The 20,371-nt window shown below is 39.0% G+C and overlaps 3 protein-coding genes across 4 annotated transcripts in view; 2 read left to right on the plus strand and 1 right to left on the minus strand.

The window, feature by feature from the left end:
- Positions 1-20,371, plus strand: part of LOC145500995 (bifunctional polynucleotide phosphatase/kinase-like) — a 116,493-nt gene that overhangs the window by 43,513 nt on the left and 52,609 nt on the right. The gene's annotated exons all lie outside the window — the stretch shown is intronic.
- LOC145500961 (uncharacterized) overlaps positions 1-20,371 on the minus strand; it is a 159,830-nt gene that overhangs the window by 28,765 nt on the left and 110,694 nt on the right. The window lies entirely within an intron of this gene.
- Positions 29-20,371, plus strand: part of LOC145500949 (FH1/FH2 domain-containing protein 3-like) — a 27,504-nt gene continuing 7,161 nt past the window's right edge. Inside the window, exons 1-19 of the mRNA XM_081480518.1 lie at positions 29-465; positions 581-681; positions 822-880; positions 4,516-4,583; positions 6,177-6,282; positions 8,206-8,300; positions 8,435-8,546; positions 10,952-11,049; positions 11,775-11,858; positions 12,302-12,361; positions 13,656-13,720; positions 14,012-14,043; positions 14,467-14,725; positions 15,573-15,829; positions 16,136-17,526; positions 18,132-18,296; positions 18,949-19,131; positions 19,536-19,655; positions 19,856-20,017. Coding sequence (XP_081336644.1) covers positions 157-465; positions 581-681; positions 822-880; positions 4,516-4,583; positions 6,177-6,282; positions 8,206-8,300; positions 8,435-8,546; positions 10,952-11,049; positions 11,775-11,858; positions 12,302-12,361; positions 13,656-13,720; positions 14,012-14,043; positions 14,467-14,725; positions 15,573-15,829; positions 16,136-17,526; positions 18,132-18,296; positions 18,949-19,131; positions 19,536-19,655; positions 19,856-20,017 — 3,726 coding nt within the window. The 5' untranslated portion in view covers positions 29-156. The remainder of the gene's footprint in view (positions 466-580; positions 682-821; positions 881-4,515; positions 4,584-6,176; positions 6,283-8,205; positions 8,301-8,434; positions 8,547-10,951; positions 11,050-11,774; positions 11,859-12,301; positions 12,362-13,655; positions 13,721-14,011; positions 14,044-14,466; positions 14,726-15,572; positions 15,830-16,135; positions 17,527-18,131; positions 18,297-18,948; positions 19,132-19,535; positions 19,656-19,855; positions 20,018-20,371) is intronic.

Consider the following 20,371-nt stretch of genomic DNA (forward strand, 5'->3'; position numbering starts at 1 on the left):
CATTTCACTTTACGTCTCGTAGAAAGGAGCTTCAGTTTCGAGCATGGAGAAATCTGACGGGCAGCTCACGCGTTTGAGCGTGACAAAGACGTTTTCACGCGAAAGGAATCGTATCTAGGTAGCGTGGATTATGACTGCACTGGCTGTATACTTACCATGGGGGATTTCAAGAATAATTCACGCTCATTCTCACAACGCCGAGATTTATGGTCACGTGACAGGACTCCCCCGCAACGAGCTCGGGATAAAAGAGAAACCCCGAGTGCGCATGCGCCCGGTAGCTCCACAGACTCTTCCGTCAAAATGGCGTTAACTTGTAAAGTTCAGTATTTAGATGACACAGATCCTTTTGCAAGCACAAATTTTCCTGAACCTACACGGCCTCCGACGTACACATTCCACTTGAATATACCACTTTTTCAACAAATCGCTGGACTCCACCGGCTGCTAAATGCGCCGCACAATGTGAGTGTTATGTTATTGTTTATAGCGTTGCTCTCGCTTCAGCTGAAATTTTGTTTTGTCGTTACTAGTGTCTGTCTGAATTTGTTTCATTGACGTGCTTGACTTTGCTGTTCAGATTGACGATGTGGCGCTACAGCTGTCCCACAATGGATGTTATTTAGATCTGGAGAGCTCGCTGGAAGAGCAAGCCGATTTGTTGGAAGGTTTTTTAGACAGGTTCGAGAACATTTTAATCTGACTGTAAGCTTATATGTTTACGAAGCCGTAATTACCTCTAAACCCACCGTTTCATTCTCTTGATGGAGTTTCACTTTGCTTTATTCTGCTGTTAACTCAATTCCTGTTTTCTTTTGTAGTCGCAAAAACACAATAATTTTGCGGACGGCCCTTTCCGTTCGGGTTCACAACTGTATCGGTAAGTCAAGTATTAAAACATCGCCTACTTTTAGGTTATCTCGTGTTGTTTTTCGGCGGTTTCACTGTATGAGCTCATGTTTGAATGCAAAATATGATTTATTAGCTATTCATGTCCAGGGGGAAGCAGGGAGAGTGATTTATAATCTGAACTGTGTCTAAACTAAACCGTCTGATCCGCACGGATTTTCTCGAACACACACAAATGCCTTGCCAACTGTTGTGAAAGCCCGATATTTATTATGGCTTCAGCTACATTTTGCGTGCCTTATGCTCTTCAGTATAATGTTTGGAGTGGGTTGTTTTGGCTTAAATGCGATAACAATACATCAGCACTACAAGACGCAATGTTACTTTACTAATGGTGGCTTGCCGTTCGTACAGCATGCTGGCATTTCAAGTAGCCCGGTTATGTTACTATTTGCCAGCTTATTTGGGTCAATAAGTCAACAGACGGCTAGTTAGAATTTTGCGATTTCCGCTCGTAGCTCTTAGTTTTGCGATCAAACAAATAAAGAAACCGTAAAACTGCTTTTTTTGTCAGTCCTAACCGTCCTGTTCTGCCTTGCACGAAACAGTTTTCTCTCAGCGCGTTACTGTTTTGTGCAGCGATTTGCATAAAAATAGGTTTGTAATCTTGGTTTGGTTGAACGATCGGTTTACTCGCGGCTTATTTACTTTGAGCGTTTAGAATTACTCCTGTGCGTGAGATTTGGCTATTCGTGACTTCAGATCTTGTCCAGTGTGTATCAGAAGAACGCTTTATCTCTGCACTGGAAAGGAACACTGTCAAGTTCGAAATGTGTCGGGTAGATTTCGTGTTGTTCATTTCAGCATCATGCTGATTTCATCCAGTAGCGGCTCCGGCATTGAGCTAATTTTGTAAAGATGAAAAGTCGCTGAAAATTACCTTGGGAATTTCTACGGAAGACCAGTTTTAGGGAAGCGTTCCAAATTTGTCTTTTTACGTCTGCTTCCTTTTGTGGTTATAATGGAAATCAGGCCATTTTCGGGGTTTTGTTCAACATTTCTTTTGATGGTTACTCACCCGAAACATGACGGACCATATTTAACTATGGCTCTTGTTATTTGGGATGATAACAATGAGCTTGTTTATCATGCGTGTGTGTGTAAAAATTAATCCAACGTTGCCTTATATTGCCAATCCAGTGAGATATTAACAAGCCTTGAACAAATTAAAAGACTGTTTTTCTATGTACAGTCTGAAAGATTATTGTGAATGTCGGTGTTTTGTTTATTTTTCTTTTCTTTTCCTCTGGAAAGTTTCAATAACATTCCCATCTTTTGCTCTCAATTTTTCTGTTGGCTCTGTGCTTTGGGGCAAAACGAGAAAATGCTTGTACTTGGTTTGATCGTGTTATTTGAGTTTCGTTAATTTACCGGCATTTTACAGGCCAAGGTTATCAGACACTGTTTGGGTCAAATACAGTATGATGATATATAACATGTACGAAGTCAGTAATCATTGGTATTCTTAGAAAGAACAGTTACTTTACAGCCTTAAGTCGGAAGTTGAAGTTGTTTTTGTTGCAAAGAATGAAAATTTGCCAAATGTAAATCATGTATAATTTTAGTTAAATGTTCAAAATGTATAGGTATGCATTATCGCTCGATTAGAGATTATACAGCCAAAATAGAATTTGTTGTCGAGGAAACCTGTCCAATTTTCTCTAATTTCATTCTCTTGATAAAGGAAATATTAAGCTTGGATATTTTTAAAGATAATTTAGTTACTATAGACCATTAATCCATGAATTACTGGAAGTAAAATTATGAATATTTTATGTTATTGTGGATTAGTGAGTGCATGTAACAAACAAACCTCACGTTTTCACATGCTACTTTAAGACTAATTGTAAATAAATTTCCCAGACATACACAGTTTTTGTTATGGTCAGTTTAGTACAAAACTGCAGTACTATTTAATTATTCTCTTATATGTTCCAAACGCTTTTGCCAACTTTGTACCTAAAGACATGAAAATTACCAAATTTAAAATATTATTGTTAATTAAGGACAAGGTTTAGTATTCATCTTTCATCAAGTGATCATTTAAGCTGTTATAAATGCCATGACATTGTGTTATGTGTGCAGGTTAAATTTTGAGAAGATAAAACACTTGATACATCATACCTTGGGTCAATATAGAACATGGTATATACTCTCAGTGGTTTTCACAAAATATCTAAAGGTCCTGAAGTCAAGATGGATTGGAGAACAAAGTTGAAATTGATGCTTGGCAATTACAGTCGTAAAAGAATTTGATAACCTGAAGTTAAATAAAAAGGTTAAATATTTTGGGAATTAAGATAGATATCAAGTCTTGTTAGAGAGCCCTGCAGTTGTGAATCATCTCTGTCTAATAGGCAAATCAAAATTTTCCCACTGCCTCATTGAAATCTACTTTATACACTTTGTCTCATCTAAGAACATTTATTTGCTGAATCTAGCCAGGTTGAATTTAATTAATTTGTCTAGTGAATGAATTTGATGGAGAGTTCGTTTCCAAGCAGTAGGTATTCTTGTAATTGATAATGTAGCGTCGTGGAATTCCTAAACAAGAACAGAACAACTTGTATACTAAATATTAATTGAGAAAAATAATTTTCAGTAGAATTTACGTAAGACAAATTGATCACCATTTGTTATAACAAAACAATCATTTATAATAATTAATTGATTGTGGTTTTTTTAATAATTATATGCTTTAAGAGAACATTTGACGCTTTGTTATGGTTAGTAGACTTCTGTAAGAGGTACGGCCTGATATGCGATGTTTTGCGGCCAGTAATGAGCCATTTTAATCCATAGAGAACTGAGCAGGCTTTGAAGGAGCGATCTTTGACAGATCAGTAAACCTTGTGATTAGGATGCTAATCATGATCTGAAGATGTTAGCCATGAATGAAATAATTAAATGATTAAGGTCAGCTTTGGACTTATTTTATACATCAAATAAAGTGAATGAAATATGTAATATTTTTTTACTGTTCAAGTTAGCACAAAAATTATCTCACAAGGCTAAAGAATGCTGGGCCAGTAAATCAAGAACGTTATTTTACATGTGTGTATGGGAAGGGACAGTGTGCAGTAAAGTGCTTTTGAAAACAATTATACAATGCATCTTCATAGTATGATAGCATGTGAACTAAGTGAGAATTCCAAATTATGTCCAAAATAAGAGATGGCCACCTTGCAGAGATGATGAACGAGGCACGTCTGCAGATTTGAAACCAAATAAATTCCGCAAAGATTCCAGCAGTGAAAAGGGATTCTAAAAGTTGCAGGCATGCCAAAGTCAGATTGTTCCTGTATGCTGGTGCTATGTCCCAGCAGTTCTGGTGGCATGGCTACTGTATGTCACAGGCATGTCTGCAGCAAATGTGAACCACAAGACGTGACCTCTTCAAGCAAAATGGTTTAGTTAATATATAAGAGGAAACAGGTTTCATTTACCATTCCATTCACATTTCTGTGGTAAGGACAAACCCACAAATTGCTAGAATGTTGCAAAAAGGACCAAGCAACATTCAAAATTTCAGCCATTTAGTGTAAAGTGACAGGTATTTTGCCTGACTAACTCCAGTTAAATGACTGAGATTTTTTTGTCTTACAGCAAAACTGCTTGCAGCATCAGGAAGAGAGCTAAGGAGAGCTTTGTTTTCCCTGAAGCAAATATTTCAAGTACGTATTTTTGAGGTTGTAAATTTACCAAGTGTAACCTTGGTAGGTGCTTATTCAATGAAAATACTAAAACTGATGTAGATTAACGACCTTATCTATAGAAACCAGCTAGACTGATTTATGCACCAATTTGTTGACATTCACAAACAGGGCAAAGAAAAACGTTAACTCTCTATGAATTAGCAATACCCCGGGTAGTTAACCATTTAACATTTACAAGTTTCAGTCAACAGAAGTTGCTTAACATACACTGTACTAGTTTTGCTACTGTGTAAATATAGAACTTTTTGACAGCATTATTTCATTTTTACTGGAATTTGGTAACCCACTGATCTAAAAAATATTAGTTGTCATGTGTCTGTACATCTGTACGTCCATACTTCCCTCACGCCCCCTTCATGTAAATCAATGTGAAATGTCAATCTTCAACAATCTAGTTCCCAAGGCTTTTCCCTTAGAGCTTAGGAGGGGCAGGTTTACAACATTCAAATGACACCTGTCAAAACAAGGTATCCGCTGACCAGTATCACATGACCATATCGCAGCTAATCTTTAGAGCTCATTGAGGTCACACATTTTTTGAAGTTGACTGCTGTCCAGGTACAAGTTTTCGACTGGATTGCAGGCTCAAGCCAGGTTAACTTATAGGTATCACGATCATGCTGGGTTGTTTGAAAGGTGGATAGCATTACCCAGCCTTTGAACAACTGGGGCCAGCCCTTTAGTCTTGCTTACAAGAGAGATGGCAATATTTTACAGTATTCAGTATTGTTGTTTCACTTTACTGCACTGAAAATTGGTTCCTTACATATGCTTCAAATTTCATGACCTGCTCAGAACTTTACAACAATGAATGGCCAGTTTGTCAGTTTGTGAGTTACACGAGCTAGCTGACGCAAAATGACGAAATCATTTTTGAAACGTTTTTGAGTTTGAATAAAGATTAATTTGTGTAAATACTCTGGCTTTCTCTTTGCTCGATTCTTTGGAAAACTTCACTTTCATACACTGAATGAATTTCTTTGAGTTTCTGAAAGGAAGTTGCAGCTTGAAAGTTGAAATATTCAAGTAACTCGCCGGCGAACAGAAAACTTCATTGTGTGCTGGTATCATTGGCAATTCTTTGTGCATACTAGGATTGTATATTTTAATCAAAAGAAGTGTCACTTTTTTGTTTAGTATTCTCAAAGAATGGTTAAATCATGATACAAAACTAAATGCGATTTTGAGACAGAAATACCACAATATATTGGCAGCAAGCCCAATACAAAAATATATTTTTCTCTCAACTAGCCGCCAGTATATTGTGGTTTTCTGTCTCAAAATCATGTTTAGTTTTTATAATCAGGAATTCTTCTTTTAGGCTTGGCTAAATCTATATATTAAATTTGATTAATACATAGCTTCTCTCCATCAGTTTATTTTTATTTAGCAGGCAAGTGAGAAGAATTAGGAAATGATCATTTCAGAGATTAACCTTGGACCTGTTGAACCAAATTCTCCTCATAAGAATTACACAAGTGGTATGAACCAGTGGGCCACAGTTAGGAGATTTGTGATTTTGATGTTGTGTTAATTACTTCTGTTTCTCAGGATGATAAGGATCTTGTGCATGAGTTTGTAAACTCTGATGGGTTAAGTGCACTGATATCAGTTGGACAAGATGCTGATCAAAACTATCAGAATTATATCCTTAGAGGTAGGGAAATAACTTCACAATTTATTGCAGAATTCATCCCAGCATGCGATCCAAATGGTATAAATCAACAAGAAAATTTAAAGATATCATATGTATCATGGGCCCATCGTCACCAAGCTAACAAAATGTGCCAGGTTTTACCAAAAATCCCAAGTGTTTCCATCAAATTTTTATTTGGCAATAGTGTCCAAAATCAACAATTTATTTAGACTGTTCAGAGCCCTCTATTTTCTGGTATGTTTATTCGATCGTTGAACGTGCAGACAGAATCATGAGAAAACTGGATACCAGTGCAAAACAGAAGACTTGACTGGGTAGGTGGTCAGGACCAAGATAAATACAGGGGCTGTCGACATCTTTGGAAAAAAGTGAATTCCCCATTTTTCTCCAGGAATGAAAATTCCCATCAGTTGAAAGGCGACAAAACTGTCATCATCTTGACAATGGCCAATCATGATTGCATCCAGGTGCTGTTGCGGCTTGCAGCAATTGTTCTCACTGGCACATGCTGTGATTCGTAATAGAGCGGTTGTTTTTAAAAATAGAATCCTGCTAAGAGAAATTTCAATGTTTCTTTGCTCAAAGATGAACAGGAAGAGGCTGCTGTTGATCTTCTTTGGTCGGAAGACGTTGTTGTAATTTTGCCGACCGGTTTTGAGGGAAGTCTGACATATCAACTCTACGCAACAGCAAGAGAAATGTAAATGGTGTGCATGTTGTTGTTGTCATTGTTTTGCAACTCAGAAGCATCATGAAAGAACAAATAAAACAAGTTAGGATTCCTTCCATCGTTTTGTCAACATCGTTTTGTCATCGTTTTGACGACATGCTTCATCAGATTGGAGAAGCAAAATACAAGCTTGTTTTCGGGACGACAGCCAAAGACATTTTGGATGTAAAGTTCCAAAACATGATATAGAATGAAGATTCTCCACTAAACAATTGTGTCATGTTCATTGTAGCTGAAGAGTACCACACTGTGTAACACCTTCGGAATAAATTCTATGCAAATATGTAAGATGTCTTGCCAAGATTCCCAAGCAAATAGCAAGAGAACAAACACATATCCTACAAAAATCAGAAGGACCGCTTGATCTCTGCTTTCTCCCCTTTTATCAGCTTTTTGATGGAGTTGAAGAAGTCGTCTGGGACGACATTCTCAACACCTGAATGCATGTATGTGTTGTTGTTTGCAAACTGATACTTAATCAAATTAAACAAGCAATTTACTGCTCAAATTTTATTGGTCCAATTTGATTAATTGGTCAAGGGGCAGAGCTGTTAATAACAGGGTGATAACAGGATGAGGAATCTAATAAGTCCACTTTTTTCCAAAGATGTCTACTGTCTCGCTATTCTTCTTGCACGTTTCGCTCGCAAACCCCACCCCCCACCCCCACGTACTTCATGCTTGTTTCGCTTGCTTTTTCTTTTGCGTGCGTAAATAGAGAGGCTGTGAACAGTGTATTATTTATTTGCTAACCAAAAAATGTCAATCGCGTATTAAGAAACTAAATACCCTTTGTCGCAGCCAGACAATTGAGTTGATGTTTTTGTTAAAATTTATTGACGTTTCTGTTAGTGTTTATACTTAGCAAAAATTAGTCCTGCTCTGAGGTGGTACGATGGTACTTGTGAATCATAGCAAGGGTTGACAAATTTGGTGAAACAAAAAGTTGCATCCCTATAAGGTTGAATAGAACTGATAGTAGAACTGATAACAGATAGTTTTGCAAAAATTATAAACAAAAATGTGTCCAATGCAGCTGGGCCCTATCTTGTAGTTTTGACCAAGGAATAATGTTATCAAGCTGTTTATTATAAATACTGACAAATTAAGATGCTGGAATGAATAAAATGAATAAGATTCAACAGGGTTTAAAGATTTGTAAACAAAATTCTTATTAACTTTCTTATTGATAGCTATTGGTCAGATAATGCTGTACGTTGATGGAATGAATGGAGTTATCAACCACAGCGACACAATCCAATGGTTATATTCACTCACAGCTTCCAGGGTAAGCTATTGTAATGGTGCAATCAAACCCTTTTCATCTGACATGATAGGACCACACAGTGTGGACATTTCTAGTTAATATGCATCCATGTACAAATCTTAATATTAACTCTGCATTTTTTTGTCTTGCTACAGTTCCGTCTCGTAGGGAAGACTGCACTTAAACTGCTGCTTGTGTTTGTGGAGTACACAGAATCAAACTCTAGGGTGCTGTATGATGCCATTCAAACAGTGGATAGCAATCAAGGTATGGAAAAGATACCTTGGAAAACTAATAGCAGTTGTCAAATTAACATTTATTGCCAGATGTATGTTATCCTAGTTCTTTTTCATATTGCAGTGCTCTGATGCTAACTACAATGCTACAGTGGTCACATGTTTTATTTTTGTTGAACTTTAATTAAGTTGCAGACAAAGATCTTTAGTCTCGTGTGTTGAGCCAGAGACCTGTGCAAACAAATGCAATCTTATGCTCTCACACTGAAACAATATTATTTCTCGTGCATTTAAGTTTTTGATTGAAATATTTCATTCTGAGGTGAAGATTTGCCACCAAAGCACCTTCAAGAGACATATTTTCACTAAGAATCAAGCAAAACGTCTGAGGCACTTGAATTTTTCTAAATTTTCTGGAGAACACTCCGCCAGACCCCCTGCTGTGTCTGATTTGCTTTCTCTGGGCAGATGCAAGTTTGAGAGTTCTGTGCTGACTTCCTAAGACTTAGGAAAACAGAGCAGATCATCAAAACTATGCATTTCTCTGGAACTAGAGAGACAGTCTTAAAACAAGTTTTGATTTGTACCATTGTTGATCTACAGTCAATGAAAATTCTGATTCGTTAATTGTTTTTGGTTCAGAAATAGTGTTTTGAAAATCTAGTTGATTTAATGCACATCAGATTTTACGTTTCCTCAAATGGTTATATTTGCTGTACAGTTCTGAAACCAGATTGCCAGCTATAATTTTCTGTACATGTTGGTTGCCTGTTACCAGCACTGAGATAGAAGCTTAGCCATTATTTGGCAGACTCAGAAAAGAACATAACATGATCGAGAACTAGTTTATTTGTTCCTTGGTGGGCAATCATACTACGTTCTGGTCAGTCACTGTACAAGACATGCTGTGATTTTGTTAGCTTATTACATAGTTTGCATTTATTTTTTTCTCAAGCATCTGAGTGGGCCGGAATCCTTGACCGGTCCAGCTTTTTACAGTACGGCCCACGGGCCGGGTTTTTTCCCGCTGCCTAAATTTCGCTCCCAAAAGTTAGCAGTAATCATCAGTCTTTTGCCTTTTTTACACATCCATCGACGATTAGTCAACGCAAGTTTATCTCCGTTCACTTTAAAATGGCAAGGAAAGTGACTGTAAGTAAATTCAATTGAGTGTTTTGAAGTTGTGAGAGTTTGCTTAATTGTTTGTAGCTTGGAGCTGTAATGGCGCGTAATCCTGTGTTTCTCTTGCTGTAAAATTTGAGTCAATTTCAGTCGAGTTTACCTCTCTGATCATTGCTGTATTTAGAAGAATTTCTGTGGAATACACTTACTGAATTTCCTTGCTTTCTGCCATTCAATTTACGGTAGAAAAGTGACGAAGTGATTTCAAAAGCAACGACTGACAGAAATTGTTTTTGTAGTAAAACGTTAAACTTTGCACAAAATTTCACACCGCAAAAACAATATTGGAGAACTTTATAACTGGTGAAATAAATGCAACTAACACAAAGTAGTTCGAAAAAAATCTGTTTTTAATACAGCTTTCTTTGTCTACTATCTGAGTTACTCGCTCATTGCCGAGACTTTTTACAAATTGTTAGTAGACGGCGCGCAAGCCGATTCAATGACAAGCTAGAGTTACGTAAACAAACCCATTTGTAATCTGTAAAACTAATTTACTGCAGGAAAAAAATAAACATGTTATTTGCCGGCTGGGAGGTCCGTATGGTGAAAAACTGTGACTTTGGGCTTGAAAATGCTGCCCTCGGCCTGCGGCCTCGGGCAGCATTTTCAAGACCTCAGTCACAGTTTTTCACCATACGGACCTCTCAGCCGGTAAATAACATATATGTACTCTATAATTACATGTCAAACTAGTCCAAGATGAAATGGAGAATTCTTATTGGTTTCGCAAGTGGTCTGAATTTGGACCTGTAAATGCTTAACATTGGCATGCATGTTTACTGAGAGTAGATCACAGGAATATATTAAATTAACTACCAGCAGAGTTGTAAAAATACCATTGTAATAATTACTTTTAATTATTGAATTGTAGCTTGTTCAGTTCAGGTTTATGGACATTGCAAAAATAGAACTTTACCAATATTCCCCCAATACAGTCCTCACGCTAGTTCAATTTTCATCTTGGATATCTTAATTTTTGTGTTGGTGGGTTAGTTATTTACTTGCCAAGGAAACCACCAGCATATGGCCAGGCTTCTTTTATTCGGATTTTTCGCAAGGCGAATGTTTTGCATGATAAAACAGCAGTCCAACAGTTTACTACTCATGCTATTAAATAAATCAAGGTGAACAAGGATGAGGGTAAACTGAGAGGACTGTCACTGAAAGGAGATTACAGCAGCAATCTTGTTGTTTTAATTGACTTTCTGTGCTGTAGCCATTCATGACAAAGGAGATTGTTTGTGTGTGTAGGTGTCAGGGAATGGGCTGAAGTCATAGGAATTATGACAGATAAAGAAACCCAAGCAGATGAAGAGGTTCTTATTTATGCCATGACACTCATTAATAAGGTATGTACTCTTTACTGTTTGTATTGACCTTGTCACGCCATACATATGTTCAGGTATTACTTGGGTACATGATTTAGTTTGGTTCTTTAGTTATAGTCAGTATCATTATTGAAGTTGCATTAGGTTGTATCAATACAGTAGCGCATTTAGTTAGTCCCAAAATAAAGGACATTTACCATACATCTTTAAGGCCCATTGGGGTTTAAGCTTAGCACAGTTAAGGAGGGGTAGCTTATTTAATCAACACCAAATTCTTGTACTTTATCAGTTCCATCATCATCTTTATCCATCTGTGTTGCGCCATGGGATGCATAAGGCCTCTGGTCTCTGTAGTCAAAAATTGAGTCTGAGACAGTGATTAGCCCTCTGCAGAACAGCCATAGCCTCTACTTGCCAGCTTGTTCAGGGGTCCTGACAGGCCTTCATAACTACTGTAGCAGTCCCACGATCTACTTCTGTACTTCACCCTGACAGGCAACCCCCTATCGACTGCTGCCCCCCTCCCACAAACCAAGGATGTTAGGGGTAGCTCTTTGGGAGACTCGCCTCCCTCCACCCCTGACCAATCAATTTTTTCCTCCTTCCCGATTTCTGCATGACCAGACTTTGTTTGTTTGCCCTCTCCTATGGAGAGCTTGCTATGCAGGCTAGGAGACAGGTTATCAGTTATTACTTGTTATTTGTATGGCACTGCGATCAATGAAGTGTTGTGTAATGCTCTCCAGGTTTTGTATGCCACACCAAACCAAGATGGGTTTTATGACATAACTGATGCACTAGAAGAACAAGGCATGGAACAAATTATAAAGGTAAGAAGTCAAGTATCACAATTGATATATCATACAGCTGCATTCCACTCAGTAGTGTTTAATCTGTTGAGAACATGTAGTAATACACACACATAGGCAAATAAGAGTCTGCATACGAGCCAAGTGGCCCACCAGGCCAGAGCTTATCCCAGTTTCTATAGCATCAGGCAACTAGGAGTATTTCTACTCCCTCCTGGATGGGATGCTAGTCCATCGCAGGGTTACCCCCAGCATTAAGTTCACCAGTACCCATTTATACACCTGGGTAGAGAGAGGCACTGTGAGAGTAAAGTGTCTTGCCCAAGAACACAACGCAATATCCCCGGCCAGGGCTCGAACCCAGACCGCTCAATCCAGAGACAAGCACACTATCCATGAGGCCACTGTGCCTCCCATACACACACACATGCATGAGTTTAAAAATGTTTTCTGTCCATTTTCAGATGCATCAGAAACGGCAGGGAACAAATATTGATTTGGTGGAGCAATTTAATATTTATGAGGTACACATTTTTGTACACCTTGCTACGTTTGTTTCATAAGTACATGTAAGTATGAATTAATGAGAACTGTAACAAACACTTGTGTAAAGGTATGTTAATTAATGTTAAACCAACAGAGTTGGTTGCCGTGGTTTCAATAAGGCAATCAGAAAGACATGTTTCTAAGGGGAAGGTCATCGCGTCTTAAAAGTACTGTTAGAAATGAAATTATGCCTATGTTTAAATTTTGAACTATGTTGTGGCTTTAAGCATCGGTTTGCGTATGGAATGTGGTCAAGGACAACAGTGAAAATGCTGAAGAGGTTGACAAACTAAGTTTAAATTATCAAAAGCAATGTGTTTTTATATGCTTCAATGAGCAGTTTTTTAAATGATAAAAATGTTGCACCCCCACAAATAAACGGGGTCAATTTACACTTCAATTTAAAACTTTTACACTTGTAATCTACAAGTTGGACCATTGTTTTTACAAGCGCAGACAAAAACGAGTTTAGTGAAAATTGTTACAAGTCCAGGTTACAAGTGTCCGACTTGTAATTACAGGTGTAGCGCTACACATGTAAAAGATGGTAAGAATCAAATTTAATAAAACTTTTACAAGAGTCCGACTTGTATTTTTACAAGAGTCCAACTTGAAAATCACAAGTACAACGTACAAGTTGCATGTCACTTGTAAACATTGAGTATGCCTTGTAAAACAGATATTGGAGCATCAAAACATGTCGTCCTCTGGTGAAGAGGAACTCAACGAAGCTCCTGAGATGTCAAATTATCGGCCAACGTAAACATTTTGAAGAAAGATGGCTTTTTGACATCCAAAATCCAAGGGAATTTCGAGGGAAGTTTCTTCTTCTTTTGAAAGTGTAGCAGAGATATTAAAATTTGCATTTGTAAAAATAGATGTGCGTTCAAGTGGATTTTACCATTGTAAGGCTACAATTGTCATTTACACTTGTATCCTGGCTCGTGATACACGTGTAAATTCCAGTGTGGAAAATACTTTTATTGAATCCTTGTATTTACAAGCCGGACTTTACACGTGCAAATTACACTTGTAAAAACTACAAGTGTAATTTCTTTATTGAATTGACCCCTGGTGTCGTGTTGCACCCTTACCTCCCCATAATGGTCACCACGCTACAACAGCCACTTTCCCTTGTCCCCAGGGTGGCCATTGTGTACACTGTATCTCCTGTACCTTTTGCAGTAATTTACTGTGAAGAATTCTATGCAGTAGTTTACAGTTATTGCTGGGTTTATAACTAAATATCTACATCTGCAATGTATTTTTTAGACGGCGCTCCGAATTGAAGATGGCGACGAAGAATTCCCGGCATTTGGAACCTCTCCATCGATAAGGTATAAAACAACTTCTGCACTACATTTTAACCTCGAATACAGACACCAAAGGAGTAGATCTGAGTGTCCCTATTATGGAGGTGTGTGTATTGTAGAGCAAGAGATTATTTGTATACTGGTTTTTGCTGGGACTAAGTTAACTGTCTGTAATATAGAGGATTCTATATTATAGAGGTGTCAGTAAGGAGAGGTTTGAGTGTACATTGAAAATCAAACCACTATTTTTCATTTATTTCTATGATCTAGTGATATCATTTGCCAGAATAAATTTCTGTTTTCTTTCCTCTTTAGACAACGAAAAAGAACAACATCTCATGCCACAGGTAAGGTTTGTTGAGTACAATATACTTAGTTGTCATTTTTCAACTGGTATTTAACAAGCGTCAAGTATTATAGAGCGACTTTTCTGTTTTCACCTCTTCAAATATGTTTTCTCCTTACATACTATCGTTGCTTTATTTCTATATTGTCTCTGAGAGTTTGGTGTTAGATCGCGACAAAACCATCTTAGTACGTACTTGGTTTATTGATTTCCTTCACTTGTTAGCTTGCGAGCACAGACGGATTGTGTGTTTGTTCGTTGGCTAATCTCCTTTCTGGATATTGCTTTGTTGATACTGATAAAAGAAACTGCACTTTGATCAAAACTGCAACAGGAGTTTCAGATGTTATCAACAAAAACTCCGTTATGACAAGTGTAACAAAACAGCCCGTGAGTCTAAACTACTTTGTGTTGGACATGGTAGGTGACAGAAGACGCAGTCGGAGACACAACTCTGTCAGCCAAATTGATGTGTCATCCGTCACAAAGGGTAGCCTCTTGGCACCTCCAGGGGCAAAACTCAGAGAGGGCTCTATACACAAAGTCGCTAGTGCACCTAATGTAGGAACAGCTGTGAAAGTGGAGCCTCCAGCCTCGCCTGTCAAAACATCTGCTAGTACAACGCCATCATCATCAACAGAGTCTGAACTGGACGAGAAAACCAGAAATCGGCTGGCGAGAAAGTATGTGTGGCATCATAAGGACATATTAGATGTAGTAATTAATGCACTTTAAGGAAATGAGACATTTGTGATCACCACTCCGAGAATTGATTGAGCGTGCAGTTTTGGTTGGCAGCAGTGAGCCAGTTTGCCAGTGACAATCTGAAAATGGGCTATTTCTTTGAAAGGTACAGAGACCATCTCAGAGGGTTGTCTACTGGGCTTTGTAGAAGGAGATGGAAATAAAAATTAGTGCAAGTGTCCACTTTTCAGATGTGTTCACTAAGGCCCAGGCCAGACGTTGAACTTCACATGAGATAACTAAATCACAATTTGAGTCGATCGAAACGGTGAAGTTCGACCGTTGAGTCAAACGTCAAACTTAATTCCGATTTAGAAGCAGACGGATAGAACGTTGTGGTGGATCTAAATTTAGTCGGACGAACACAGTAGCGTCCAACGTCGAACTTATCATCAACTTAATTCGCTCAGTTTAGTTCGTCTCGTATGAAGTTTCAAGTTTTACCCGGGCCTAAAAACACGTTATTGACAATGTATGTTATGTAGTACAGTGAAACTGAGTGAAGAACGTTTACTTAAAGAAATGAAAAAAAACACTCCGAAATTTATTTGTACAGACTTCTGTTTGTAATAACGAGGTATAGTTTTGTGGTGTACGTTGTAAGTATTGCAGACACTGTTTTGAAGAAAACAAATAGATGTTACCGAGTCTCTGCCAGCTGTCCGTAGCAGGGAGGTGTCTGTATTCTATTGTAGAGGTGTTTTTACGGATACTTTATTCAAAGTTAGACAGTGATGTAATTCCTTCAGATGTTACCTAACTTTATGTGATTCGTGTTTTGTTCAGGGAGCGCCGTGCAGCCAGACGAGCTGCTCTTGGTATAGCCGAGCCAGAGCAGGAAGAACCTCCAGCCCCCACTAGAACCGAGAGAAGCAGGCAAAGAGCTGACAGTAAAAACAACTCGATTGACAGGAGTAACTTAGAAGTGTCTTCACCTACTAACGGCAGACAACGATCACCTCGCTCATCCCCACGCCCCTCCCCCAGGAGTTCACCCACCCTACCCCGGAGGAGATTCAAGTTTGACGAGCCACAAGCCGAGGGTGAGATTTCAACTTAGATTGTTTCGTTTTATTGGATCTTTGTATTTTACAATGTCAACAAAAGACTGTCTTTATGTATGTGCTCGAACTAGACTGGTAGCGATCAGGGAAAGAACATTGTTTTTAAAAAGGGAAACAGTTTTGAGTTTTGAACCATGATACGTGACACGTTCTGCAATCGGAAAACGTGTTTGAGTTGGCAGGTATAACAATAAATTTTGTTCATAACACGACTGTTAGGAGAGTTTCTCTGAATTTCGTACTTTGTTTTTGTGCATTGATAACTATTTTTTTCAATATTTCCAGAGCAAACCAGCCACAAGTCAAGAGGAAATAGAGAAGAAAAATCGCGAGCACATGAAGATTCTGGGAGACAACCAAAAGCTGAGGCGTCTAGTAAAAAAACTGATACTCCAGAGCAAAGGGAAGAAAAATCTACACCACGCAGGAAAGACATGAATGTGTCAGCTGTGATTAGGAAAAAAACTGCCGAGGTAAAGAGGGCAGACAGTGAACCCTTAGTCAATAATGTTGATCACAATGGATCTTCAGATCAGAGAACTAGTGACGAGAGTGAAGACACTGACGATAAACTTGGCTCCAGTAATGATGATTTAAACAACGACAACGCCAAAAATGAACGAATTTCAGAGGATCATATTAAGGTTCCTAGTCCGTCAGACAGACGGGCTGGCTCGAGTAGCCCAGCCAATGACGCCCGTCGATCGAGTGTCGCAGAGCCTGAAAAGCGCTCCAGTATTTGCGAAGGTTTTCCAGGCTTCCCGAACAAGAAAATGATGTTGTCTATGTTATACGGACAACAGAGGTCCACAGACGACATGGATCGGAAAGGTTTGGAGGGAAATGTACCTTTAGGGGGTGATTCTGTTCATGAAAGAAAACAGCAGTTGCTGTCGGGAGGAGACAATGAGGAAGGCACTCAGAGGCAAAATGATATGCTGGCAGTTGATAATTTAGTTTCTGAGGCTGTGAAAAGATTGAGTGGGTGTATTGAAGTCGACGAGGAGAACGAAACGCCGTCTTCTGTACCTGAAGGTGAATTTGAAGGCTTGCTAGAGAAGGCGAAATCCAGTCTTATGAAGCAACCGTCAGTAGAGGTACCCGACCCTGCTGCTGAGGAAGAGGCTAGAAAACAGGAGGAGCTTCGGAAGAAGCAAGAGGAGGAACGAAAACGACAAGAGGAGGAAGCAGCTAGGAAGGCGGCGGAGGAAGCCGCCCTTCAGAAAGAACTCGAATGGGAGAAAATGATCATACTTAAACGCAAACTTATTGTGAAAGACTTTAATTTCACTGAATTAGAAGACGATGAAGATGAACTTCTTGATTCTAGATCATCTGCTGTAGATGAAACAGATGCACATCCTCATGGGGGAGTGCCCATGTTTGGAATCCCAGTACCCCCTCCCTTTCCTGGGGGGCCTCCACCTCCTCCTCCACCCCCTGGTGGTCCTCCTGGTGGTGTTCCCCCTCCCCCTCCCCCGGGACCGCCAAAGGCGCCTTCGTTGAATGACGCCAATCCAAAGAAAAAGCTGGTGCGTTTGTTCTGGCAAGAGGTTAAGAACTCGCCTCTTATAAATGGTGTGAACAAGACAATTTGGGGAAGTATTGATTCCGTTGACATTGACACCAAGAAACTGGAGCACTTGTTTGAGAACAAAACCACAGCAAAAATTAAGGTAACGCAACTATTTTTAGTGGTTTTCTGATTACAGATTGCTTGCGTTTTGTGCATATGATTGTTGTGAAAATCCTTAACTTTTTTTTGTCGGCATGATATTCAAATCTTGAAAATCAATTTGATATCTTGACCCAACCCAACCTATAGTAGACTTTGTTGCTAGCGCATATTCTTACTTTTTTTCAGGAGTTGGTTATCCTTAAACAATGTTTAGTTCGAATCTAAACTAACGCTAATAGTAGAGTTTCACTGCTTAAACGTGGCTTTTTTCCATAGTCTCAAAACATTTGAAGTTGAATAACTCTTGAGAATGCGGACCTTTATCTAAGACAGTTATTTTAAATGAATGACACATAATTAAGAATCTTAACTAGCTGGAGGCATATCGGTGAGCTATTTGCAAAGCGTGAACTACTAATTATCCTACACTGTAACAGGAAAAAAGATTACTTGAATGGTGAATTTCAGCTAATAGACTTCCTTATCTTTTAAATTAAACCCAGATATTGAATGCATAGAAAAGGCCTTATTTCCTAGTTGGGAAACTGGGATTGATGATTGCATGCATTTTATTTCACGGTTCATTCGCTTGTTCGATTGCAGAAGTGTGAAGGCGAAGACAAAGACAAGAAAAAAGAAATAGTTGTTCTGGAAATGAAGCGATCTCAAGCCATCAACATTGGTTTGACCAAGTTACCTCCTATCAGAGCTTTGAAGCAGGCTATTCTAGGAATGGACAGCGCTGTCATTGACAGAGAAGGAATTGATGTAAGTGTACATAGTCTCTTTCGGGTTGTTCTGTTGCGTGGCGAACAAAATTGGACGGACGTGTTGTGTGGCAAACACCGCGTAACAAATTTTTAAACTGGTTAATTAATAAAGTAATCCTTATTAATCCTTATGCGATATAAGGCGAGATTACTGTCATCATTTTGTTAGCGAACGGGACTTTGAGCGCGAGGCCCAACGAGTTTGCCAAGCAGAAAGGTCTCTGATGAGTCCCTTGGCCGGGACTAAACGAGCTGAGCAAGACTAGCCACGAACAATCTATTATCACAAGTAACTTTGAACTTTATTGTTAATTCATAAAGGCTTTAAAAAATCATACCTACGTTCTGAAGATAATGCTTGTCTAGAATGTAAACTTGTCGTTTGTTCAACTTCAACCAAACCCACTCAAACGTCATTTTGCACCTCTCTTCCATGTGACCGACAACATTCGTTCCCAGTAGGCTTTCCTGTTTTGCAAATGGCATATAAATCTGTAGATGAATATAAAAAACGCTTGACGTTTCAAACCACGTGATCTAACATTTGCATGGTGGAGCGCTGGGGGGCTTTAAAGCATGCATGTGATGCATGAAACAGTAGCTCAGAAGCCAGATTCGTTTTATTTAACTATTTTTTGCCGTTCTTGTAGAAATTGCTGCAGTTGCAGCCAACACCAGAAGAGAAGACCAAGATACAGGAAGCGCAAATGTCAAACCCTGACGTGCCTCTTGGAACAGCCGAGCAGTTTCTACTCACAATGTCATCCATTAACGAGCTGGCTCCTCGGCTTCATCTGTGGTCCTTTAAACTTGACTATGATCAGCTGGAAAGGGTGAGACACTCGGCAGTCGTGACATCTGTACTTTGATCTGTGTAATGTGTAAAACAACTTATAATGCAAAGGCGGGAAAGTAAAGCAAGGATCTTTTATCAAAATCGTGGGTGGGAGCATCCTTCGGGCCCGCGATTCTTTTCTGAGTAACGTTCTCAAGTATCATGTTTCCCTATGACGTCGTGCTGTTGTATCTGCCTTCGAAGGATTCGCTAGTACTAGTGCTAGTTTTTGATTTATTAATGAAACTCGGAAACCTTCCGAATGCTTCTACGAAATGTTTGCCGGAATCTTCGTCTCTGATCGTGCGTGAATGTTAGTTAGAAGTAGAGTTTAAAGTGTGTTTCATAGTTTCAAGATCTGCTCGTCACATTCTTAACGTAACAACTTTGCTTCATTCACAGGAGGTAGCAGAGCCCTTGATGGACTTGAAGGAATCAGTCCAGGAACTTCACAATAACGAAACGTTTAAGCACATCTTGGCTACACTGCTTGCCATAGGAAACTTTTTAAATGGGAAGAAGGTTTGTGGAGACGAGCTTGTAGCTGTTAGTTGGTAAATGACGTGAGGTCGAACTATCATTGATCGATAATAACTGAAGAAGGCTTAGTTAAATGGTGTTTGTGTATCGTTAAGTTATGAATCACCCTCTGATAGTATTTTTTAATGGCTGTTCATTATTTTTTGATGGGGAGAATACGAACATTCTTGTTTTTGTTGTAGGTAAAGGGATTTCAACTAGATTACCTTGCTAAAGTACCGGAAGTGAAAGACACTGTCCATAAGCAGTCGTTATTGTATCACTTGTGTTGTATGGTGATGGAGAAGTTTCCCAACTCGTCGGATTTTTACAGTGATTTGGGCGCGTTACATCGCTGCTCCAGGGTACGTGATAGAACAAAATACAAGCTCTTGAGCAAACCTGATCCATCGATCATTTGATTGGTGATGGCTGGCCAAGAAAACTAAAATAAGAAAAAGCCCTCCACGGGGCGCTGAAAAACGCCAGTAAAATTCCCGCTAGTCTTGTTCCTCAAATAACGGCAATGAAAGGGATTTTTTATCCCATTACAGCATCTGTTATTTTTGGTCCTAATTTCTTCAATGAGAATGAATTGTTCATTTTGTCCTGCCCAGCCATACTTGTTCCGTTCCTATCCAAAGATTGTCTCCAAAATAACGAATGAGCCCGTATACCACAATTTATTTCTTGTTTGTGTGCCTGTTTTGCGGTAAAAT

This window comes from Orbicella franksi, chromosome 10 (genome assembly GCF_964199315.1).
Source record: "Orbicella franksi chromosome 10, jaOrbFran1.1, whole genome shotgun sequence".
Classification (NCBI taxonomy): Eukaryota; Metazoa; Cnidaria; class Anthozoa; order Scleractinia; family Merulinidae; genus Orbicella; species Orbicella franksi.